The sequence below is a fragment of the Anastrepha obliqua genome, chromosome 3, assembly GCF_027943255.1.
Source record: "Anastrepha obliqua isolate idAnaObli1 chromosome 3, idAnaObli1_1.0, whole genome shotgun sequence".
Classification (NCBI taxonomy): Eukaryota; Metazoa; Arthropoda; class Insecta; order Diptera; family Tephritidae; genus Anastrepha; species Anastrepha obliqua.
The window spans coordinates 138235819-138263086 of record NC_072894.1 but is presented as its reverse complement, the minus strand read 5'-3'; the positions used below and the strand labels follow the sequence as shown (position 1 = coordinate 138263086).

Genomic DNA, 27268 nt, shown 5'->3' with positions numbered 1-27268 from the left:
GCTTTCCCTCTACTCCTGGGCTAGTGCGCAAACGTGGCCTCGTCTAAGGCTAACAATGCGAATTTGGTAGGTATCTTTTCCGGACATTGTCCGTTAGGTGTCCATGCGGTGAGACTTGGGATTGCTTGAAGCCCTTTCTGCAAAAGCTGTCTGGGGGATAAAGTGCAATTATCTCAGCATTTTCTACTACTACTTCCATGCTCCCGTCGAGCTAATAATGTGTAATGAAAGAATATTTATTTGAGTTAAATATATTTATTTATTTATCGTTCCAAGCTAGGCATCCAGCTTGGCGAACGATTATTTTCTTTATTGTGTCTTACATACTAATTACAAGCGTTTTTATAGTAACTTTTATCAATGCAAGCCAACAACAATTTTTCGGTGTTTACTTGTGTAATATGATTCTAGCATTCACGCGCCGCGCATATAATAATTACGTTAGCTATATCGTTAGCTATATTTGCGTTTACTTTCAAGTGTAATGAACCTTTTAAGAAATATGATACTTTATTTAAACGGCACAGCACAGTGAATGCATAAGTGGACAATAAAATAAAAACCAAAACAAAATGTTTATGAATATTAATGTTAAGGCATATCCGACTTATAATCATACTACACCTCCCTTCTTCGGAAGAATGCTCATACAACTTTTTTTTTGTATGAACATTCTTTTACATTGAATTGTTAAAATAAAAATGTACATAAGAGTAATCTTAATTTTATTTATATGTATATATTGTATTAATTTTCTAAGTTTAGACCGGTCTTTAAAACTACTTATTGTTGATAAATCTTAAGCCTATTTTTGTGAACTATTTGTTCTTTTAAAGACAACTTATCGACTATAGTAACATTATTTTTATCATCTATTGCTTTAATGGTATAAGGCCCACAATATTGGGGTTCCAGTTTATGGGCCACTTCATTTCTAAGTAAAACTAAATTGCCTATGCTAAAATTGTGATCTAAACTATTTTTATCATAAAATGTTTTTTGCTTAATTTTAGCTATGTTATCATATTGCGAGCTCTTTTATGTGCTACTTCTAGCCTAAATCTTACTTCTCTAGCGTAGTTATCTATGTTATATAATGGAGTAATTTGGTCTACATTTTTGAACTGCTGAAACATGTTTGGTGTTTTTCCAAAAACTAATTCATACGGACAATAGTCATGTACTGTAGAAGGAGTGGTGTTAAAACAGTATGTGAAGTATTGTAGCCACTCATCCCAGTCGTTTTTGTCAATCGATATGTAAGATCTTATGTATTGATTGAAAGTTTTATGTGATCTTTCTATTACTCCTAATGTTTGGTGGTGGTAAGCAGTTGAATTAATTTTCTCTATTTTTAGCAATTCACATAGCTCTGTTAGTATTGAATTTTTGTATTCTGTACCCATGTCCGAAATGAACGTCTTCATTGGACCGTAGGTAAGAATAAACTTTTCAAATATTGCTTTCGCCACTGTCTTGGCGTTTTTGTCTTGGATGGGTATCGTGACTAAATATTTTGTCATGTCGCATATTATTGTGACTGCATAAGTATTGCCATTAATTGTTGTAGGTAGTGGGCCTATTGTGTCTACCATAACTGTATCAAATGTACCTGTAGGTGTTGGTGTTATAGTCATTGGGCTTTTTAAATGCTTTGTTATTTTGGTTTTTTGGCATTTTTCGCAAGTTTTTACGTACTAAGCAACATCTTTTGACATTTTATTCCAGAAGTAATGTCTTTTAATTTTCATAAGTGTTCTGAAAATTCCGCAATGACCGCCTTCTATAGGGTCATCGTGGTATCTTTTTAGAATGTCCATTACATTTTTAGCATCATTGATCTGGGTCACCTCATTCAGTAGCGCTACTTTTACTTTATTTAATATCATATTGCCCTTATTTTTAAAATCATTTATCGAGACAAATTCGAACATTTTCTCGCTAGGTGCCACTTGTAAATTATTAATGCCATATTTGTCGGCCACTTCGTCGAGCCTAGAGAAGAATTGTCCTAAGTCAATTTTCCCATTAACAAATAAGTCATCAATTTTTATATATGCCATTATAGATTTTCCTCGTTTGATGTAACATCGCGTGGGTGTAATCTTTAATTTATTGTATTTCCTGACGTCAGTGTTATTAATTGGGACATATATTTTGGGCTTATCATATGTTTTAATGTGCTGCTGTGTAGTTGGACTGTTGTTATTTTTCGACATTGATCTAGTCACTATTTTGTATAAATTTTGATTCTTTTCATTTATTTCCTTTAAGTCATTGATTGTAATGCGAGACAAAGCGTCCGCGACGTGATTATCTTTTAAGTCATTTATTGTAATGCGAGACAAAGCGTCCGCGACGTGATTATCTTTTAAGTCATTTATTGTAATGTGAGACAAAGCGTCCGCGACGTGATTATCTTTTCCTCTAAGATATTCTACTACGAAATCATACTCTTCTAAATCAAGTCTCATTCGTGTTAGTTTTGAACTTGGATTCTTCATTGAGAACAGGTAAGACAGGGGTCTGTGATCGGTTCTAACTAAAAACTTTGTACCATAGACATAAGGTCTGAAATGGGTTATTGCCCAGTGTATGGCAGCTAACTCTTGTTCAATTGTCGACTTGTTGCTTTCTCCTTTTGTGAAACTTTTGGAGGCATATGCTACTGGTAGATGTTTTCCTTCATATTCCTGAGTAAGTACTGCACCACACGCGTATTTGCTTGCGTCTGTTGTTAAGCAAAATGGTTTCTTAAAGTCGGGATATTGTAACAATGTAGGACTCATTAATGCTCTTTTGAGGTACACAAATGCATCATTGCATTCTTTTGTCCATTCGAAAGCAACTCCCTTTTTAGATAACCTTGTTAGGTGTCTTGAATATTCAGCGAAGTTTTTAATAAACCTGCGGTAGTAGTTGCAAAAGGCGACGAACCTTTTTGCACTATCTCCGTCTGTGGGTGTAGGATAATTTTTTATTACCGAGTACTTGTTGTCGTCTGGGAGTATCCCCTTGTTTGTACATTTATGTCCGAGGTAGGTTACTTCATGCATAAAAAATGAACATTTTTCAGGATGTAATTTTAGATTATGTGTTCTACATAAATCGAAAACATTTTTCAAGTTTGAAAGCATATGTTTTTCAGAGCAACCAAGGACTACTAAGTCGTCCATATATAAGAAAGCTTGCTCTGGTTTTAAACCACTGAAAGCAATTGTCATCATTCTTTGGAATGAATTAGGTGCTACCTTTAAGCCATATGGTAGTCTAGTAAATCTGTATGAACCGTTGTTGGTTGAAAAGGATGTGAAATTTCTTGAATTTTTATCAAGTTCTATTTGATGAAATCCAGTCATTAGATCGAGACATGAAAAATACTTTGCCCTTCCGAGTTGGTCTAAAATGTCATCTATTCTCGGCAACGGGAATTTATCTGCAATTAATTTTTTGTTGATTTGTCTGTAGTCGATTACTAATCTCCATCTTTTTTCTACTGTGTTCGGTAGAGACTTTTTTGGTACCAATAGTATTGGACTATTGTATTCTGAAAATGATGGTTCGACTATTTTGTCTTCTATAAGTTTGTTTACTTGTCTCTCAATTTCATCCTTATGTGTGTGGGGTATACGGTAGTTCTTTATGTATACCGGCTGTTTGTCTTTAACCATTAACTTTTGCTTATAAAAATTATTTGTTGTTATTGTTTCTGTTTCTAACCCAAATATGTCACTGTATTCGGAACATAGGTTTGTCAATTGTTTTTCATATGTTTTAGGAAAATTTTTTCTCAATTTGTTGAGAATGTCCGTTTTTCTTTGTGCATTTCCCGTGTTATTGTTTATTATGTCGTAATCAGAAACATTTTCAGTTAAAATGTTGCTTTGCTTTAAAGATACTGTATTATAATTTGTATTTACAATGCGGATATAGGCGTTGTCAGGTTTTACCAAGGTATTGGCTATAAATATTCCAGGGTGTGGTTCTTGATTTGGAATCAGTGCTTCATCCAAGGTATTAGGTAAGTTTATTTTTCGTATAACTTCTGACCTTGCGGGAATGATTATTTCGTCGTTACATGTTGTTGTTATTGGTATTTCTATAATTTGTGTTAAATTATCTGGTCTCAGAATTAGAGCATCGTAATTTTGAGTAAAGTCTAATACACAATTGAATTTTTTCATGAAATCCATGCCTATTATACCATCACATGGAATTGGAAAGTTATCCGGGATAACGTGAAATTTATGTGGAATTAAAAATTTCGTAAATTTTAAATCAAAAAATATTGTACCAATAGAATTGATTTTGCCTTGCCCTATACCGCTTAATGCTGTAATGTGTTTTGTGTTTATTTTTTGAAAAGTGGATTTATTGAATTTTAAGAGTGATATATCTGCGCCAGTATCTACAAGTAGTGTAATGTTTGTATTTAAATCTGCTATTTTAAGTTGTACAAAAATGCTAAAGTTAAGGTTAAGCGTATGTATCTTAGAGGAATAGATTAGTTTTCCGAGTTGTTTTCGTCCGATTGGGCAACTCGTACATTGTGTGTCATGTTCCGGTTGAAATTTGGTCTGCCTTGTCGGTAACGATATCTATTTTGATTATTATTTCCTAAATTATCAAAATTTGAACGATTTTGATTTCTAGGGAAGTTGTTTCTTCTTTGAAACCTTCCATTTCTGGCAAATCGTCCATTAAATGGTCGTTGACCAAAATGTAGTATTGTGTTTTGTTGTCCTGTAGCTTCAGTACAGCTACCAATGAATTTGCTTATCGCATCGTTCATATTGTTAAAATGGCCGGCTTCCATTATTAATTTGACTTTTTCAATGCTGCAGTTTTTGGTCAATGCTTTTACTGCAGTTTGTGTCGAGTATTTACTTGCGAGTTCTGCCGACAACCCATCTGTGATATAGGCATTTTCTAAGTTTTTTGTAAGAGCTTCTATCTCATTACAATAACTATTAGCTGGTTTGTTGTTCTGTCTGATACTCATTATTTTTGCAGCTAATACTTCTACCGATTCTCCTTTAACTGACCTGTTAAGTTTTGTGATTATTTCAGAGATTGTTGTTTCTGTGTCTATGAGATTTCTGGCATTCCCTTTTAATTTTGTTTTTATGAGTGAAACAGCAACAGTTTCGTGCTCACCCTTGATTACTTCAACTAATTCTAAGGAATCTAAGAATGACCGTAGATTTTCTGGTTTACCATCGAATTCAGTCACTAGCTTTGCAGCCGTGCTGAGAAATTCCACAACTGTTTGTGTCATTTCGCCTTCTTCTTCTGACTCTATTTCTGAATTAGTAATTGGACAATCTGTTTCTGAGGAAACTGCTTCAAGCTTTGTTAATAGATTAGCTGGTGGGTTTTCAATAATATTTATTGAAATTTTCTCATTAATTGAATGAGATACTTCCTGTTGGGTGTTGTATTTGGCTAAAACTTTTACTAATTGATCTCGTAGTTGCCAAAATATGTCAAGAGCTTCTTTTTGATGATCCTTTGTGAGTCGCTCGAAATTTATATAAGTTAAATTTCTAATTGATTCTAATGCTAATACTAAATTTTCTAAATGTTTTTTAACTGTTTCCTGTTTTATTTGTATATTTTTATTTATACATTTAAACGATTTTTTGAAATTTTCCTTTTCTATCAGTAAAGTTTTATGAATTTCGGACCATTTGTTCATATTTTGTCTAACTCATTAGATCTACTCATATACTTTTTCTTTAGTTTTTTATTATGCATAGCATATAATTTTAATGCTAATATCAATAAGGTTACGACTGTGATTACAATTAAGCAAATTTCTACTAAATTTAAGCCAGTGTTAACGACTACTTCGTTTACTACATTGGCATTGGGTTTATCAACTTTTGATAAGGTTTTTCCCATTTCTGAAAGATTATCTATTGGGGACCTTATACCGTAAATCAAATAATTTATGCAATGTAATAATGTATAATGTATATATGTATATAATGTATGTATAAATTTTTTTTTTTTTTTTTTTTACATTGGATTTAAAATTTTTTGTTTTTCAAGTTTATTCATTTATTAAGTAAGCATATTAGAAAGTATATTATATCAAATTCAAACATTTTCATAATTTAAAATGACTTTCCGAATCATTTTTTTTTTTTTTTGCTTAATATATTCATTTACAGTTTCATCTCTAAATTTTTATAAGGAAAACATATAACCAACAGAAACCAAAGTGGTTTAATTCTCGCCATGTAAAGAAATAATTTATTGTATTTTTTTTTTTTTTTTTTTTCTGCGAGCGGTTAACGCTTGTCAGCCTATACTGTCTGCGTAAAACACGCACAGTTTTTTTTTGTTTTTATTTATTTAATTTGCTTACGCTGTTGCAGCAGGAATTCCAATTTTGAGATGCGTTCCCAAATGGAGCAAGCCTTTTTCCAAGGTGGTGGTGGCTGAGTGTTGACTTCTCGGAGGAGATATCCAATCTCTCGCTTAATGCGCTGGGTATAGCCGCCTCTGCGCTTTGGCTTCTTTATGATTGGGATGACTGGTTCTTGATCGGCTGGTTTCTTTAATAAATGGTTTCTTCTCCTGTACTCCTCAATGGAGATAGCTTTCGGCCCTTCTGTGGTCATCTATCTTCTGGTCTATTGGCCAGACCAGGAACTTCACGCAACTGGTAGATCTTATTGGCTGATCAATACCAGGACTTTGTTATTAGTATTTGCTTTCCGCCACTTGTGCAAAAATCTTAGCACCAAGCTGGACTTTGGAATAAGCATTTGAGCTTTACGCCACTTGTGCAAAAAAATCTTAGCACCAAGCTGGCAGGATCGCCATGTAATGAAAGAATATTTATTTGAGTTAAATATATTTATTTATTTATCGTTCCAAGCTAGGCATCCAGCTTGGCGAACGATTATTTTCTTTATTGTGTCTTACATACTAATTACAAGCGTTTTTATAGTAACTTTTATCAATGCAAGCCAACAACAATTTTTCGGTGTTTACTTGTGTAATATGATTCTAGCATTCACGCGCCGCGCATATAATAATTACGTTAGCTATATTTGCGTTTACTTTCAAGTGTAATGAACCTTTTAAGAAATATGATACTTTATTTAAACGGCACAGCACAGTGAATGCATAAGTGGACAATAAAATAAAAACCAAAACAAAATGTTTATGAATATTAATGTTAAGGCATATCCGACTTATAATCATACTACAAATGAGACAACTTTTTGGCTACACCTGCGCATATTGCAGGCTTAAATATCACACACCTGGTGAAATTCATCGGAAGCTTGAAGCGGTTAACACGAACGTAATTAGCCACTGCTGGTCGTCATGCTCGAATCCAAATCGCATTTTTCCTTTTTCCACTTGTCTGCATATTTTCCTTCTCCTTTCTCCTCCTTGTATGATATCACATCGAATGAATTTTGCATTGCATTGTATTTGCATTGAATTTAATTCTTAAGTCAACTTCAATGAGATCTTAGGGAGGGCAAAATGCAGCTAATGCTTTCCACGACTTTGGCTTGACTCCACTTTGGCCACGAAACTAAAACAAACACAGTTCTGGTGAGGCGAAAACCAAACCTAAATTTCGGTAAATGGATGGTTTTTCTTGTAAAGTATAATATAATAAATTTTTGTTTTATATTATTATTTTCATTGTTGTTTTTCTTCGGCAGTATCAACAAACTTGCTATTACTAATATTTTCAATTCGAATACCAAAATCAGTGCTTTCTTTGCGAAAATGAGTACACATTTGATGAGGTACCAAAATTATCAAAATTGCATGAAACAACTTTCAGCGTTAAATTATGATACTTATGCAGATAATTTAGTACTTTTCGCTTGACTAAGAAATTAATATTTCAAATTTTAGCTCATGTTTTTTTTTTGTATTACAAATTCAAATATCCGAGTGTAGTTTGTCAAAAGCTCTTAAATTCTTTTAATGCAATGCAAATAAAGGATTTTTTTATTCGTTTGTTTAAGGAAAGTCTTACATGCGATTATGATAACGCGACAAGTTGAGTGTAAAAAGCAAACAGAGTCTTATGCAAATTCCAACCAAACCAGCCAAAGCACTACGACGCGCACCACCACCACTATTACGATGCGCACAGCTGACCCCGCAAGTACCATACCCAGCCACATAACGGCTGTGAGCGGTGCAAAGTGGGTAGTTATAAGAGATAATATTGGATGATCAGGGGTTGGTTTTCATTTGAATGGATGTGCACAAATCACTTTAATGCCCAATATTAAAACACACAAAGGAAAGTAGCCGATTACACACACCAGGCTGAGTGGCTAGTATTTTTACAAAAGTAAACAGAAAAGGCACAAGCGCGGGGTGGTTATCCATGCAAAATCATCATATTTATCGTTGTAAATCAAAGCAATGTTGCTGATGTAATGAAATAAAAATTTATGCTAGATAACAATGCGCTGAGAAATTGGTATAAGGTTGTGAAATGCTCGAACACCTGCGTCCATGTTGTTGGCTGATGAATTATGAGCGAGACACATATTCGTAAATATGGAATTACTACTTGTTTATTGTTAGCAAATAAATGAATTACACTTTTTTGCATATTACGAAATGAGACGGGAAAAATGTGTAAAATGCGTAACACTCAGTGACAAGCCGCGTAGTAATTAAATGGCGATTTATTGTAGGATTTTGCAATTAATCAACGAATTAATAAATCACTGTTGGGCGCCTGAGTTGTGGCAACGGAAAATCATAGAAAATGTCAGCTATGCTGTGAGCCGGCAAATGCAATATTCACAAGTCAAAGCAAGATAAACCTAATTGGATTGACGGCTGAAAATAATTTGTAGTTAAAAATTGGAGCATGCACTGATGAATATCGATTTAGACATGTTTTACGCTAAACGCATTGGTTGCGATGTCTACAATCACGCGTGTAAGCATAAGAAATACAATTAATAAGAAATTTTCGTTTGCAATTTTGCATCAATAGTTCACTTCAGACAGGGAATTTTGTACCATAGAAAAAAACTGCTCCAGTGCGGCCGAATATGGGTGCTATTAAGAAACAATTCATATAATGCTTGTGTATGTTTTGAATTCGTTGTTGATTGAAAACGATCTCGAGTGAGTGGTAAAATCAAATAAGAAATCAAAGGAAATTTAGATATGAATAATCAATGAAAGTGTAGAAAATCCAGTTTGGAAATTTTTAGGAGTATACAACGAGTCTGCTATCATTCGACTGGATACTCAGCAACGTTGTGTTCGATTATCATAAACTCGTAGTCTACTGGCGAGACTGAAAGTTTTAATTTCCATCGGATTTTGTAGGTATTATGCCGTCGTATTTTAAGGTATTGATGTATCCACACCAAACCAACCCTATACGAGTATATGATAGTTAGTCAGCGGCTATGTTGCGAATTGTGTTGAGAATGCCGAAAACGTGTAGATATCAACAATACTTTTATTTTAAAGAACAGCTTTTTCAAATATAGAAAAAAAATACGTAGATGTAAACAGAAGTGGACAATTTTAATAGAAATTACAATAGTATATTTCGTGGGCATTGCCTTTTTTGCTTCACGTCAAAACTACTTTTCCTTTCCTGTTTAAGATATGCATTTTTTGGCAAAATTAATCACCCTATCGGAAAATGTTATAATTTTTGCAAATAGCGTCGTGTTTCAATCATATTTGACAGTTGTGAACTAATCAGTTGCAATATACAAAGAGAGAAGAAATGGCGTGCTATACACCGCAAGTGCGTGCAACAACTGTGTCGTTTTTTTCACCAATAATTGGTCGGTGATGTTGGCGCAGCGTGATAATCGACGTAAATTTCCTAATCGTGTCGCACCAAGTGAGCAAACATTACGGCGCTTAGTAGCTCGACTCGAACAGACTGGAATCACACGATACCTGCAGGGCGTAACCACTACTGAACTGGTTGTTCGGCCGAGAATATCTCGGCTATACCTGCCGTTGTCACTGAGACTGGTACAGCGGGTAACGGGTTAACGGGTGGTGATCAGCTGGTGCACTTCTGTCGGGAAATGTGGTAGAAGCATGTCGATTTTCAGCTGACATTGGAGGGCTGACAGTGGTTACAATAAAATAAATTTCGTACTGAAATCTTTTCGTTTGCTATATTTGAGAAGCAACTCGTTGAAGCTCATTCTTACAAAAAAAATTACTTATTTCTAAATTATTGATCATTTGCCGGGTTTCTTGTGCAAATCGAATATTATTTGCTTGTCATTTGCCTGCTGTTTCTTGTTAACAAATAAATTGTCATCAAATAATCAGAAAAGCAACCCCGAGACTTCATCCCGTCGGAGCAAATCGAAATGAATCTAATTAATTTGACGCCGTAAAAAAAAACCGACAGTGATAAATCCTTTCTCGGCGCAAATCTGTGCAATTTCATGGTATTAAATGTGTTCTAATTTTGACAGGAGATACCCGCAATTGGGTCACGCACTTGGCCGCCACCAGACATATTCTACAGCAGATTTTATTGAAATACTGGCCCATATTCACGTACAAAGTGCAAACAGTGCATCAGTTAATGCCCACTAACCGTCAGACGCGTTTGAATTACTGTCAATCTCAGCAACGAAGAGGACGCATTTCCACTTACGCAGTTACGTCAATAAGGAAAATCTTCATGATAGTCCGCGTGTGATGTACGAAGAGCCACTACATCAACTCAAAGCCCCTGTGTGGCGCGACATTCACGGGGGTGGAGTGATTGAGCTGTATTTTTTTAAGAGCATCGTCGGCCAACGCTACAAGGCCCTGATAAACGACTTCTTACTGCCGGATGTAGATGAGGTTTCAGCAAGATGGTGCAACCGCACACACAGCACAGGCTACAATAGATATTATGACCGTTTCGTCGGTTTGGCATGGCCAGTAAGAGTGCCCGATTTCACCATCCCAGACTTTTTTCTTTGGAACTATTCGAAGTCGCATAGTGCAATGTGAGATGATGGGCATGCGGCATGCATATGCATTTGATTTAATAAGAAGTTTTTAAAAACAATAAAATAATAAAAAAATAATTCAATTTTACTTCAATTTGTTTCTGTTCCCTTTAGATTCTTTAACAGTATATTTCAGTTTTTCTAAAAACACACAACTATGTCACTACTTTTGCTCAAAAAGGGCAGAAGATTAGCTTAGAGTTTGCTACGATAACCTGGTCAAGCTTTGTTTCTACTCGTACCTGCATATATTATGACCATCAATGAATGCGATGATATATGTTTTATTCCATCTTTGCCCAAAAGCGCAATTACTTGTGGTAAACAAAACCTACAGGGGTGATAAAGCGTTTACGTGGCACTTGATAACATCTATTAAGCGCAATTGACTTAATACTTTGTATCAAAGCGGACTGTGTTAAATAAATGCCTTGGCATCTTATTGCAAAAATAAATCTTCTAGGATTAACATGCTTGCATACGTGCATACTTACATACGTATATACTTAGTGCTGTCATAAGTTCTGTTACAAGTTAAGTCCATTATAGATATGAAATTATAATAAGTTTTTAAATGAAGTAAGTTTTATTTAATTTTTCATTCGAAATGGTCACCATTTTGCTTTTACAAAAGTCTTCAAACGATTAGGCCATTCACCTGTTGCAGCACGCACGGTTTCCATGGATATTGACGTCGCTGGTCGAACCAAAGATGATTTGAGACTGTCCAAATTTCTGCGATTTCTTAACATGTCATGTTCTCCAATTCTGACCACAAACTATAGTCCAATGGATTCAGATCTGGACCTCCAGACGGCCAATCTTCTGCGGCTATGAACCCAGAAAAATTGTTTTTTTAGCCACGGCTGGGTGGTTTCTGCCTTATGGGCTAGAGCGGACTCTTACTGGAAAATCCGACGCTCTCCATAGAAAAGAGTACTGCTCAACTGCTTTACCACGCTTTCTAAGACATCTTCTTGGTACAGTTTTGTCCTGGTCTTAACCTCTTTTTCGCTAATATGAAGAGATGTAACGCATGTACAAGACACGGAGGTTGGATGGTGGCCACGCTGAAGCATTGGAACAAGAGTTTTTGCGTCTTTAGAAGTTTTAGCATAGATTCTATCGTTTTGCTTATTAAAAACTTCTTCAACAGTGAACATTTTGTGAAAAGAATATTTTCATGGCCGTTGACCGTGTGCCATCGTAGAAGCTGCTTGCATCTGTCGAGTCTAATTTTCTTCAAGCGCGTTGTCAAAAAGCGGCTAGTTGAGCAACGGTAATGCAAGCACTGCAATGCGATTTTCCTTAGTTCCCTACTCCATTGTTAACAAACGAAGTTATTCACGAAACTGAGTATAATTTATGAGTAGACAATGCATACGAACAAAAGCAAAAATAACGGAACTTTTTTCAGCGAATTTGTAACATTTGTCACAGAAATTATGGCAGTCTCTTCTTCCTCTTTTTAATTGGCGCGATAACCGCTTACGCGATTTCGGCCGAGTGTAACGCGCTAACTCGTGCTAACTGGCGCCAATTGGACGCACCAAGTGAAGCCAAATCCTTCTCCACCTGATCTTTCCAACGCAGAGGAGGCCTTCCTCTTCGTCTACTACCACCAGCTGGTAACGCATCGAATACTTTCAGAGCCGAAGCGTTTGTATCCATTCGGACGACATGATTCAGCCAGCGTAGCCGTTGGATCTTTATTCGCTCCGCTATGTCTATGTCGCCGTAAAGCTCATACAGCTCATCGTTCCATCGCCTGCGATATTCGCCGTTGCCAACGTGCAAAGGTCCAAAAATCTTGCGCAGAATCTTTCTCTCAAACACTCCAAGCGTCGCTTCATCGGATGTTGTCATCGTCCACGCTTTTGCGCCATACGTTAGGCCTTGTAGAGTGTTAGTTTTGTTCATCGAGAGAGAACTTTACTACTCAATTGCCTACTTAGTCCAAAGTAGCACATGTTGGCAAGAGAGATTCTACGTTGGATTTCAAGGCTGACATTGTTATCGGTGTTAATGATGGTTCTTAAATATACAAAGTCTTTTTCAACCTCGAAATCATAGCTGTCAACAGTGACGTGGGTGCCGATACGCGAGTGCACCAACTGTTAGTTTGATGACAAGAGGTACTTCGTTTTGTCCTCGTTCACCACCAGACCCATTCGCTTTGCTTTTTTATCTTTGCTTTATGGCAAGACTAAGTAGGTACATTACATGAGATATTCGTGTTAGAAGGCATTTTTCGCTCATTTTTTCCACTTATTAAGAACGGAAATAAGTTATCAGCAATAGCCATTCTAACTCAACTTTTAACGCAGTATTGAAGCTATTAAAAATGCATAAATTAAAAATAGCACACACAAACAGCTACAGTGACATTTCTATGTTCACATTACTCGTTAAATGAAATATATCAGACGGGTATAGGTAGTGAACTTTTAGTAAGTAACAAAGCCTTACGACTTCATTAAGTTTTTATAAGTTAAAAGCAAACAATTTGCATTATTTATTATTTCTTGCTTTTTCTAGCGAAACTTAAGGCCTGTTTTGCTTTAGACTTAAACGCGAATATGTTTGCATACGTGAGTGTAAGTACATAAATCAACACATGAGAGCTGGCGCTTAATTGCCATGCGAAGATGTTTCTGTTCAGGTTCGTACCACAGCACACATACGCACATTCATATGGCTACGAGGAGCTTTTACGGTTATCTTATAAAGTTAAGATGTTCATAATGACACCCAAATGAAAGAAGCAACTTTACCTTTTTCAATACGGCAGAACTTGCTCTGTTTGCTCATTAATCTCGAGTTGGAAGATTAGTCGCGTGATTTATTTACTAAAATATTACACTCCTAAAAGGCCATTTTCTTAGTCAAAGTAGTGGGATGTGTTATCTTAATTTTAAAGCAATAAAAGGCATTCTTGCTAAAATAACAATGAAAGCAAAAATCTGGTTGTATGCTACATTAAGTAGCTTTAACTAGCGGAAAAATATCGAGGGAAGCTTTTATAACTCACCGAATAATGTTTGAATGATTTGTGCCGTTCGAGTTAGAAAGTCTGGAAATATGGCATCATCACCACTATGGCTCACTAGGAGGCCAACAAAAATGTGCTGTTTTGAATCCAGTTGATTTTGATTTTCTATGAAGCCAATTCCGCATTATTTCCTGCATTTTAAAAACCCCAAAGAGTCAAAAATAAAGTCAACATTGATTTACTTTTAAAATTCTAAAGGCATAGACCACAAGTTGACCATTTCACCGAAGCAAGCCCAAAGTTCTATCGTGCTCATACGAAGAATGATGGAATACAAGATTTCCCCATCAAAAGGTCGTGACGTCAACTCCGAAATAAAGAAATTAAAAGAAGAAGAAGAATAAGCGAAAATAAATGGAAAGCCTAGGTGGATAAAATACATCGTGCACACATAGTTTTGCACACACAGGTTTGTTTATTTTCTGTACTGTCCGCACTCAGTTTTCAAATTCGCCAAGAACAAAATAGCGATTTGCCGATGGCGCCACCTTTGTGTTCCCTACATCGTATGCTTGCCTGAAGCTAATTCATCAAATGTTGTTGCTGTTGTAACATAAACATTCCACATACATGTTTGGGAAATACTACTAGGGGATATAATTGCGGTTCGTTCCAGTAGTGTAGAATCGGCTATCGTGGGAACGAATATTCATCGTCCAGACTTCTGGCACGTACTTTACAAGAAAAGTAGTCTTATGAGAGATTTATAAGATGTGATTTTATTCGTCAGGAAAGGATTTCACTGCTCAATTGACTACTGAGTTCAAAGTGGCTCTTATTGGTAAGATTTTTTTTTTTATTTTATTACTATTGCAATCTAGTTAACAAAACTAATAAGCAATTCATTTTACATATATTGAATTAAATTAAAACATCTCAAGTAAAGATATTGGTAAGATAAATAGATTATCCTTTGGATTTTAAGGCTGAGTCATAAGCTTTGATAATACTTCCCAAGTAAAGTAATAAAAATTGTGTTTGCTGTTATTTTTAAAGAAACTCGTTTATTTTGGAAGGAAAGAAAAATTCAGACACTGTTTAGTATTTAGGTGCAAGTCATGGTGAAAAAGATTTTTAGAGGTTTACTACCTAGCAGACCGTTATTCGCCTCTGAGCGAATTTGACAGATATGCCGACGTCATTCGTTTTGTGTTTCACAAAATTTAGCTTTAACTTAGTGAAAAGAAATTTCAGGGAACTTTGGATTCTACGTTAAAGCTAAATTTTGTGAACTGTGAACTGGTAATTCACTAATCTAAAGCTAAATTTTGTGAAACACAAAACAAATGACGTAGAATCCAAAGTTCCCTCAAAAATTCTTTTTCACCACACCTAACGAGCATACCTGGTATCTATCATCCTTGGGTGCAAGTATTATAGAGTTGCACAGCTTTATGCCTCACTTTTCATTTAGGTCACCAGAGATCGAGTAAGAATGTTTTTACCAGCAACCATTTGCATATATTTAATATTTTTTCTAATTTGCTACAAATTTATAGACATGAGGGCATACTTTAGACACTCTCAAATTAAAACCTTATTTCTCCATACATGTATGTGTGTACATATCACAAAATGCATTAGGGTACACGACTCTCCTACCAAAAACCAGTACTGTTTTTCCTTCAGAATTATAAAATTTATTATATTTGAAGTCTTCTGCTAAAATATTTCGGGAAAATATTTATGTTTAATATGAGTTAGACCAATTTTAAAGTACCTAAAAAACGATTTTTTTATAAATAATCGCAGATGAAACGAGCTTAAGCTTAAATGGTCTGCATAAAACCTTTTGTAAATTGCTTCAACAGAATAAAAATAATGATTCTTACGAAAAAATATGAGATACTAATAGGTTAATTTTGGCAAGAAAATACCCTTCCAATAAAATCTTAGACCTATCTTCCAAAACGACAAAAATAGTACCAAAAAAGGTAATATATTATTTTCATTTCGTTGGGAAAATTTAAAAAAATTTTATATACAAACCTTTCAAGCTTCAACTCTTCTATTATATACATATATACGAGGTTTGTTTGAAAAGTCCGTGCAAAAATAAAAATTACTTAATTGTTTGGGGTGAACCTTTCTTTTTTTTCTGAAAGTACCGGGAAAACAAAACAGAGTTAAAGTTCAGGCAAATTTATTTTAACTCCTTCCAAAAATATCCCCCGTCTGAAGCAACACACTTGTGCCAACGTTTAACCCAGTCCTCCAAGCACTCCTGGTAGGCCGACGAAGCGATGGCCTTCAGCTCAGTCGTCGCATTCTCTTTGATCTCCTCTATCGACTGAAATATCCTTCCACGGTGCTTGCACGATGGTATTTACTTGGTGTTTTGTCAAATAATCCAGCACAATTTGGGCGCGGTGCGATGGCGCGTTATCATCATGCAAAATGCAAGAATTGTTTACCCATATTTCCGGCCGGCCAGGCAGATACTAATGATCCGATGGCGCTAAAAAGTAACAGATGTGTGTCTTATAGTCCTACCAACAGAAGAAAAAAATATGAACCGGTTCCCACGTGCGCGGTTCGCTTAAATTAAACATTGCCGGTATTTTCTGATCATAAGGTAGTACCTATCCTTTTCGGCTTATACACCTGGTCCAACGCTGTTCTAGTTTGTTGATCGCTTCCGAATAATAGGATTTGTCCAAGTCTAATAAATAGTCATTAATTTTTGCAATCAACCTCTTTGTCTCGCCGGCCATTTCTTCAAATTGGAGAACAAATAGTAGTCCGAGGGGTTAGAGAAAGCCAAGTCTGGAGATTAGGGGGATGTGAAACGAGTTGGAAACATATTTCTATTAACTTTGCAGCGACAGCCACTGAGGTGTGAGCTGGTGCGTTGACGTAATGAAAAGGAAAATCACTCAACTTCTTCAATTTAAATGAACGCCAAACACAAAGACATATCAAGAGATTTTACGCCGCTTCCGAGCGGCTAGGTAGGTAGGTGAAATTGTTGAAGTGTCAGTCTGGCACTCCTCAACTAGGACTAAAGCGCCGTTTTGATACCATTATGAGACCTCCGACAGGCAGATACCTACAGCCAACCAGAGCTGTTGATATAATGGGCATGATTGATGGGACTTAGGTTGGCGCGCTGCCCCAGGCTGTCGAAGAAAGGAGCACCCAGTGATCTTAATCGTCTAACTGCCACACACGGACATTTACAGAGAAAATGCTCAACCGTCTCCTTCTCTGAAAGGTCCCTAGAGCTTCTACAATGGGAGTGAAATGATAACCCTAGCTTTTCCGCGTGTGTGCCGATCATCCAGTGACCGGTAAACATAGCTAAGTGATTTGGAAATTGAATGGCGAAGCAGGATCGCTAAGATTTCTGCTTGAAAAACACTAGCAGTACTCGGCAGTTCAAAGTAGATAGATAAATTGGCTGATTTAGAGAAAACCCCTGCTCCGACTTCCGATTCCATCCCGGAACCGTCAGTGAAGACTGAGGTGCAAGCTTCGGTGCAGATTTTCAACTCAATCCAATCCTGCCTATATGGAAAAATTGCCGTAGCACGACCCTTAAACTCTGCGGTTACTTTTTGGAAAACAAGTTTTTAAAAACTAGTTTTATACATAAAAAATTCATTTTTGGAGATTCGACTTACGTAAATCTTAATATTTTTCCGGCGATAGTCTTAAAATATAATAACTTTTATAATTCGGCTAGAAAACCAATACTGATTTTTTTGATGAGGCACCCTAAAGTATGTGTATATGTACATACATATGTACATGTGTGCCTATAAATAATTCTTTTTTCTACCGCCGCCTTACGCGAGTCATGCGTCGCGGATTTTCCAATAACGTTTAACCATTTAACAAAGTAATAATCTTTGCATAATTTACGGCGCATTTACGCGACGTTTAGTCTAGCAATTTTCAGAACTGTTGTCAATGAGCAAGTTTATTTAAATTTTCTACTTATCGCACTCATATAAATTACATACAAACATGGAGTTTCCCACTTTTCAACGGAGTGCAAGGGGGCGGGGGGTTACAAGAGTATTACACACGTCATTTGTGTAAATGATATGTGGCAAACACGCGCGCACCCACGCACACATCACATGTGGATAGATATGTGATTACGGCAGTGCGGTGCTGCTGATGTCGCAGTCAGGATAACGACATTTATGCTAAACCTAAGCGTCGGCAAAGAAACATGTGGCCAGGCAAGCAAGTGTGTCACCAACCCTCGCGTTTGGTGTATGCTCCGGATGGCAACGTGGTGTGGATGCTAGGGCCACTGCTACTTTGTTGATTTAGTTTGAAAAGTTGTAAAACATTTTGTTTGTCAAATTATCGTACAAATTTTTCGAAAAATGTGCGAAAATCGCTTAAGTATTTGCATGGATTTTTGTGCCTGTTACATCACACATTAACATATTCAAGTATTCAAGTGCAATTTAGTGGAAACTTAAATAAGTATTTATATACTTGTAGAGACGAGTATGTATGTGTCCTTTAAGAAGTTTTAGAATAGGCGAACTCAAAAGAAAAACAAACACACAACTAAAATTTTTTTGTTATGTTTTTTTTTCATTTGCCTTTTTTTATTTCTGTTTTTTTTTCATTTTATTTTTGCTAACTTCCCATACTAGTCCACTTTTTGCTCTAAACCTAATCAAATGTACTTGAAGAATTTTATAAAGCCCTACAAAAGCCCATGTCTTAGCCCTACTCCCACATTGACAGCTTTTCTGCACAATTTGATTTGACTCATAAAAAATACTCAACCCATTCGAATGCAATAAAGTTTCCACTTCATGCAACCGTCAATAGCCACAACTAACCCACAACAAATCCTTTGCCATGGTATTAGCTGCATAATTTCGAGAGAGATGAAGACAAGCAGAGTGACCCAAGCTTAACATGTCATTACCCTGGGTGGCAGAAGTGCCAATAAACAACTACACTTTATGTCATGCATACAAAAATATTTTCCTTGGATTTTGTAAATATTTTCATATTGTAAATATTTTCATATTTTCGTGCAAAAAACTTCACATGTGAATGAATTGGGATAGTTTATTTGCACGCCATAGTGGCCGTAACAAAGGAATGAAAGTGTTTCATAGAAAAAAATAATAAAAGCAAAAGGATTGCCATCCACCTCCTTGGTCAAATAGGTACACAATTTATGGCAATAACTTCACTTCACTTTGCACTGTAATTCTGCATATTCTCTACTTACTTCTTATTTTGTTTCATCCGTCTTTCAGTTACCAGACGCCAAAGATCTACACAACATGTCACTTGTCGGCAGTTATGGCACACATCTGCTGCACAGCTTCCATCCACATCTTCTACAGACGCTCAACCATGGCATGCTGGCGGCCAATGGCGGTCCAGCGAGCTACTTTGCCGATCGCGGACTCGGAAAACCGTCGGTGCTATCGAATTTTCAATTGCCTTCTGCGTTTTCACCACCCAAATATATTGGCATATCACTCGATCAGGTGAGTTTGGTGGGAATGTTATTTAGCAAGTTTTAAATGTAAATGTATGTATGTACATATGTTCCAAGTGTACGCGACAATTATTTATTTATGTATTTTTATGTATGTAGAAATTAAGAACCTGGTTAAATATTTGAAGAAAGAGGTAGATATTAAAATAATGACTCTTAAAAATTGCGGAAGGAAAAAAATACGATCTGTTAACCAGTTAACTGTGATTGACGAGTATACTCGTCATGGAGAAGTGGCAAAATTTTGTATATTGACGAGTATACTCGTCATGCGTATAAAATAGTGACCATTGGCTATTTAAATTACAATTTTTGAGAAAAACTACACATATTCTCAAACTTCAAGATGTTTAGAATATTTTGAGGCTATGCCGGAATAAAACAAACAAATAGAAAATATAAACAATTTGAGATGGTGTCATGCTTCCCCGTATGCACTGGTTGAAAAAGTTCACCAGCTCGCATAATGAATTTATTTATGTGCGATGATAACGTTTTTTAGATGTTAACCTAAAAGGGTCAAAGGCAAAAGTCAAAAAGTGGATTTATAAACTAGAAAGCTAACTCGTGTGTGTCAGTGCATATCTTAGTGTCGGCGGTTCCTATTAAATATATTAAGTACAGTGCAACGTAAGAATTTCAAGTGCGTAAATATTATAAAGTTGTCCAGAAGTTCTGTAAATTACTATTTTTTTATTTTTAGTTCATTTGTCCCCAATTTTATAAAATTGACCCATCTTTTTCATCCAATATCTTACCAGCGCAACTTACTCTGTGATTGACGACTATACTCGTCATAGCTCAATTCTGGCGCCACAAAACTGTGCGCACTTTTAAATGGGAGCGCCACAGTTAACTGGTTAATGAGAAAATTTCTCAGCTGCCTAATAACAAAAGCCTAATAACTTTTTTAGCGTAGTTAAAAAGTGAGAGCCAAATGCGTGATTCTTAGCCTTACGAAAGTAGAACAGCTGAGAAATATATATGCCGACTCACCATTCTTCAGACATCGAGCATACAATTCAAAAGGAACTCGAAATTAGTGGTTTGAGGGAAAAAGAAATCCATTATTTTTGCGTAAAATTTCTGCGCAAATGTTTTAAAACTATTTTATGGACAATCTTTAGCTCCTGCGCGATGCTACGTCAACTGCGATTATTTCTGTGGTATTATGGACATTTTCTTTAACATCAAAAATGCCTAAACGGAATCGTCGAAACCAAAATTGCACGTTTCGCTGTTGTCTGTTATAGTAATTTTGGTACCATAAACACTATGCACAATTTCAGCGGTCTGGCGTGAATTTTCGCGTGACTGTAAAGTGTACCGAATTCTCTCTTTGTGGGGATAGCGGAAATTGCTCTCTAATATAACAGCTAGTTTTCTTGCATACATTCTTTATCTATTAGAGAACTGTAAATTAATTATTGGGGTATAAAACCGCTTCATATCATATAAATTTATTCAAAAAAATTGCAGCTTTTTATTTATTTTAAATATTATATATTTATTATTTATATATTTTTGCAAATTTGCGAAACTTTATTTTCGTTGAAGCAAATAAAATGAGCTGATTTGACATGCTATCCACAATGTAAAAATACATGCTATATCACCTACACACGTATTACTGAATTGTAACATTAACAGAAGCGGTCCAAATACCCCTTCTTTATTCTCGTGTACGTGTATACTATCATTAACCATCCACTCTCTCATATTTTCTGCTTAACAGAATCTCTTCAACGGCAACGATTCATTTCGCACAGACTCGGCAAGTCCTACTTGCACTTCCCACGAATCGATGGAAGGATCAAACGATTACGACAACGGTGAAAAGGGTGAAAGTCCGCGCAGCAACAACTCAGATCCGAGGGATTTAAGGCGTAAGTTTGTATTACTTTCCACTCAAATGCTTGTATCTTTTACCACACAGTTCACTGGCACTACAGAATTTGTGGGCGTATTTGCATTTGATTACTTTCGCAACAAAAAAATATACATAAAACTAATAAAAAAATAAAAAATTTGCATGCGCAAAAAATGCGACCCAAGATATGTAAGTCAACGAAAAAAACGTAGGATGAATGCCAGGCTGCTTGAAACATGATAAAAATCAACAGCTTGTTTGCAAAACTCCTTTTTGACTTTGATTTTGTGCGCTTTTTAAATAGGTACGACACAATTTTATAAAATTAAATTTTTTTCGATTTCCAAAATACTTAGCAATTTTAACGCTTGAATGCGCTGTTGAATTGAAACGTCATACATCAGACTGTCAAGTCATCCTTTTCAAATAAGATATTTCACTAATTTCGGCATAGGAAATAGAATGACATTCATGCACACACACACAAGCGTATGTAGGGGTATAGTTGTGTGTATGAAAATATTATAGCAATTCAAGAGTTAATAAGATTTGAATTTGAATGATGAAATTTAATAATTTTGCCATGCTGGCGTAGAACAGTTTATTAAAATAACATAAAGAATTACTGAGAAAAACATTCTATAAATTTTAGCCATATTTTTTATTTTATTTTTCATTCCCTTCACTCGTCGAAGCAGCATAAGGCCTATACAAGGATCTTCCAATGTACACGTTTTTGTGTTGTAGCTTTAATAGCATCCCAGGTGGTGCCCATTGAATTTAGGTCGTTCAGCGTGGATCTTCGCCAGATATTTTTTACCATATACTTTCTGGAATTTGCGTCAAAAAAATCGTCTGCCGTTAAAATACTAGTGATTGACATGAGTAGCAGAAAATATAAAAAAACGGGAAAGTTGCCATAACGAAATCGATTTTATATATTAATATTTATTTCATATAAATTGAGTGCAATCGCAGTACCATTTCTTTTTCAGTGTGTTGAGTATTAAAGGTTAGGATAAACAATCAGAGCAACACCTACATGAAAATTAAAAAACAAAATTGAAGTACCATCTCATAATACAGGGTGGGCCTTGTAAAATTTGTTTTTTGAATCGGCTATAAAAAAAAAACTAAACAATATTTTTTCAAACGTTTTTTTTATTTTGAAGATTGAACATTATCATTTATGAATGAAAAATAATATCGTTCAAATGACTGCCACGACTGGCTTTACAGTAGGCCATTTGATCAACCCAATTTTTAAGCACATTTTCGATTGTTTGGGCTGCAATTTCATGAATGGCAACTTCGATTTCCTATTTTAAAGCATCACTCGTCTCTGGATGGTTCGCATAGCATTTGTCCTTAACGGCGCCCCACAAAAAATAGTCCAACGGGCTTAAATCACAGCTCCGAGGCGGCCAATTGATATCGGAAGCAAAAACGGTAGCCGAAAGTTCGAGTGTAACTCTGGCAGTGTGACAAGTTGCACCGTTCTGTTAAAACCAAATGTCGCCCATGTCATCCTCTTTAATTTTTGGAAACAAAAACTCATCGACCATGTCACGGTAATGCTCGCCATTTACTGTAACCGCGAAAGAAAAAGAAGACTCACCACTTTGGAAATAGGTTTTCAATATTTCCCAATTTTGTTCAAGCGTATAGCGTCCGATTTCGTAAATGTCAAACCTTTAAGTAAATTATGAATACATTTTGCATGTCATTTGTGTTACCGTTCTCAAAAAAATAGGTGGTTCAAAAAGCAAACACTATATGGCCCACCCTATGTTTAATGCAGTAGTCTGAGACTTTCGCTTATGTAATATTGTAAGACCAAGCCTCGGCTTACTCTAACAAGATTAAGAATCTCCCCATCAGCGATGTAACAGCTTGTTAATGACGAATTGAAAATAATTTGAAAGTGAGAGGTTGCAGGGAGAAATCTCTTTTCGTCGAAGAAGTACGTCATTGTAAGGCAAAAATTTCAGAAGATCATACGAATTTATCCACCGATAAATATTCCATTACTACGAGTATCGCTGTGGAAAGTAAAAATTTCCAATATTATATTTGGTATGCCTTTTTTAAAACACTTCCAAAATAGTTGCCAAAAATGTCGACATATCTGATGACTCAAGAGTCGTTGTTGATGTTATTGTTGTAGCAGCACAACCATTCCCTATACAAGTACGGAGAATGCTGCTGGAGTGACAGTCCTCGGGCGGTTATAAATCCGGCTCGTTCCAGTAACGTAAAACCGACTGTCGTGAGAAGAACTCAATGGTCGTATTGCCAGGTGATATATGCTGTCAGCGTCAAAATAAAGTGTACACCACATATTGATAAATTTTGACTATTTATTTTGTAATTTCCATTTTTTTATCATCAAAATTTCAAACTTTATACTCAGAACTCTTAGAAAAATTTCGGGTATGCAGTTTTATAGTGATCGCCCCTCGGCAGGCAATGGTAAAAAAAGCTTTTATAAAAACTATTTACCGTTCGGAGTCGGTCCCTCATTTCGAGAATAACATCAAGACGCACACCACAAATAGAAGGAGGAGCTCGGCCAAATATCTAACTGAAGTGTACACGTCAATTATTTATTTATTTTTATTTTTTTAAATGCAAGTTTCAAGTTGTATAAAAATCCGTTGCAAAATTATAAACACACTACCATTTTTTTATAAAAATATAGTTTATACTACAACAAAAACAAATAACTTTTTCACCAACATTTTATAATTTTTCTGCGTATGCAGTTTTATAGTTCTTTGGATAGTACAACAAAGCGCAAGTTTCAAGTGACGACAAATTCCGTTGAATTTTGAAAATTTTTTTGCGCTGAGATGTCTTTTCTTCCACATACTTCATGTACGTGCTCGAATTAATTTTTTGTATACTCACTCCGAATTTTTAACAAATGAATCAATAAATGCTCTTAAAAGTAATTAAAAATTACTTAGATTACAAAAACTTTTATGTTTATCCTTTTCTTTCTCAACTTGGAAATTAAGACCCAAAGCACTACTATTTTCTTGAACACAGCTGTCTAAATAAGCATGCATGGGGTGATTAGCATATGAGTGGGTGTTATTTTGAACCAACAATAAAATTTGTATAAATTTAGTTTTGTAAATACATGTTCATAGGTATATACACCTGCATATTCATATACACAAAGCCGAGTAACTGTTTAAGTAGAGCGAACGTATTTGAATACTCCAGTACCCTTCACAAATAAACATCCCCGTCACCAAAACATCTCCACATGTTGCTTAATCGCATTATATGAGTAGTCGCCATATTGGCTTTCCACCTACTAACTAATATGGAAAGCATTATTTGCATGTTGAGTTCACAATGCCTATGAATGGATTATGAAAACCAGTTTGTTATTGTGTAAATTTTAACTATTGAATTTGTTTCCAACCAACCGGCAATCCGCGGCGGCCACAATTAGCCATGGCGTATCCTTTGGCAACGCGGTTCGTATACAAATGGGCGTCTATTTATTTAAATATAAATGATACGTTTTTAATTAGCTTTGGCTTTGAAGCGGCGGCAATACTTTTTAGAAATGCACTGGCTTTGCATCCTAAATGGACAACAGTTGGCGCAAATTACTGTAAAATAAAATATTGGAAATTTAATAGTTGTACATTATTTGTGAGAGTATATATGTATGTATGTATATATTGAGTGTATGGCAGACAATGAGTTATGATTATAAATAAGCCCACAACAGCATGCAAGCGTGTAGCGCCGATAGTTGTATGTATGTAAGTAGATATCGCTCGGGGATTGGTCACGTTCCCAGATGTTTGACAAACTTTTCTAATTACTCAAATATATTTTCAGTAAACAAGTGCAATGTTGAAATTAATCTGTGGCACATGAGCTTGTGGGCATATTTAAATGAATACGAGTTTTCACTGGAAAACTTTTGAATGTGAGACGAGAATTCCAAAAAGTCCTCGATTTTCCTCCCATTAAACAATTAGGGCTGCAATCAGCTGGTATCAGAGTTGAAAACTAAAATGCTTCTTAATTTTTCAATAATGAATCTCAAGAGTACCCTCAATTTAGAGTTATAACACTTCCAACAAAAAAAGGGTTTTTTGGGTGTGGCATACATTTTTAGAAAAACCTCCTCATAAAAAAATATCTGCCGTTCGGGGTGTGCTTAAAACTGTAGGTCCCTCCATTTGTGGAACAATATCAAGACTCAGATCACAAATAGGGGAAGGAGTTCGGCTAAACACCGAACAGAAGTGTACGCGCCAATTATTTAAATTTTTTATTTTTTATTTTTAAGCATTTTTTAATGAAGACAATTTTATGTATAATTATTATGTTATTATTGTATTATGATATAAATTCTTCAAAAATCAAAAATACGCAAAATTTGATATTTTTCACAGTTAAAAAAAATTATAATTAAGAAATCAGCGATAAAAGTTTGTGAAATAATTGAAAATTCTAACAGCAAAAAAAGATTAACAAATTGAAAATGAATTAATGTATGCTTTATACTTAACATTTTATGCCGACGGCATAGTGGGACCATATGGTAATGCTCACCAAAACACCATAAATTTATGTACACAAATACAAGCTGCAATCATACGGCAGCCAAGCAAGCATCAGCCCAGCACAAGTACGAATGCTGCAGGCTGCCAAAGAAACTTAGCTGCTCACTTAAAAATAAACGAAGTCAATGCAGAATACTTACATGTGTGTGTGAATGAATGCTCATTTTGAAGCAAGAGTGTATGGAGCGAAGTGCAATACAAAAGTCACGAGTTCCAAATTGTGGCGACACAGAAAGCGTCAAAAGTCAAAAAGTTACATTAAAAGGGGAAAGGTACATACGTGCATATGTGCGTGTACGTATGGATGATTGTGTGTGGCACGTTTATTTAACCCTTTCTACAGGCACCCAACAACATTACAAAATGTGGGGTGGGTGAAAATGTGATTTATAGCCGCATGTATGCATACATATGAATGAGATTGCATATGTGTACGTTTATATGTCAGTTTACATAAGGAGAATGTGGGTGTTGTAGCAAATGCGTGAATTTTCGAAAGGCTTTAATTGGCTTATCACATCAATTTTTGTTACTTTCGAATGCTTTAATAAAAACCAAGGGATTTACAAATATTTCAATTCTCATTCATTTGTAGGTAAATTAGGCCATCAAGTGTTTAAATGACAACATCAAACGATTTACATATTTACATGTATGCGCATATGTTCGTGCACGTGATTGCCATAATAAAGCGCCGGGCAAGCATAAATAAACGCGTCTTCTGGCCATTATGCGGCTGGAGTGTGCTCTTGACAATTGTACTTGTACTCTGTTATTGTGGCAGCGCTTCTTAACAACACTTACGTGGTTTTTTGAGTGGTGCCACAAAGGCTTACATCGCCAATGAAAATGCAAACAACCCTTTGAGCTGTTCATTTTTTCATTTTCCAGTCTTCAAAATTAGCTATTAATTCAGCCGTTTCCAACCACTTGAATGTCGAGTAGATTTTTCGCAACATTCAAGTGCTGAGCGAGCTGCGTTTGGTAGCCTGTGCGTTTTTCTTTACAGAAAATTCTTTGATATTTTTAAGTACTCTTAATCATCTTTTTTGATTGTGCAAAAATCTGAACCTTGAAATATTCAAAACTCATTCAATAAGAAATTTGTCATTTAAGAGAAATGAGACATGGACAAAAAAACTCTTTGCTAAACTGATTTGTATCTACATACGTATGTATATATTTGTTTAATTTATATTTACATACACATGTATGTATGTATTTGTAAATGCAATGTCCGTATTTCATTTTGGTTTTCGG

The 27268-nt window shown here is 35.5% G+C and overlaps 1 protein-coding gene across 1 annotated transcript in view; it reads left to right on the top strand.

Moving 5' to 3' along the window:
• Positions 1-27268, top strand: part of LOC129242804 (protein Teyrha-meyrha) — a 58556-nt gene that overhangs the window by 19011 nt on the left and 12277 nt on the right. The window contains exons 2-3 of the mRNA XM_054879654.1: positions 19293-19529; positions 21276-21426. Of these exons, the coding sequence (XP_054735629.1) occupies positions 19293-19529; positions 21276-21426 (388 nt within the window). The remainder of the gene's footprint in view (positions 1-19292; positions 19530-21275; positions 21427-27268) is intronic.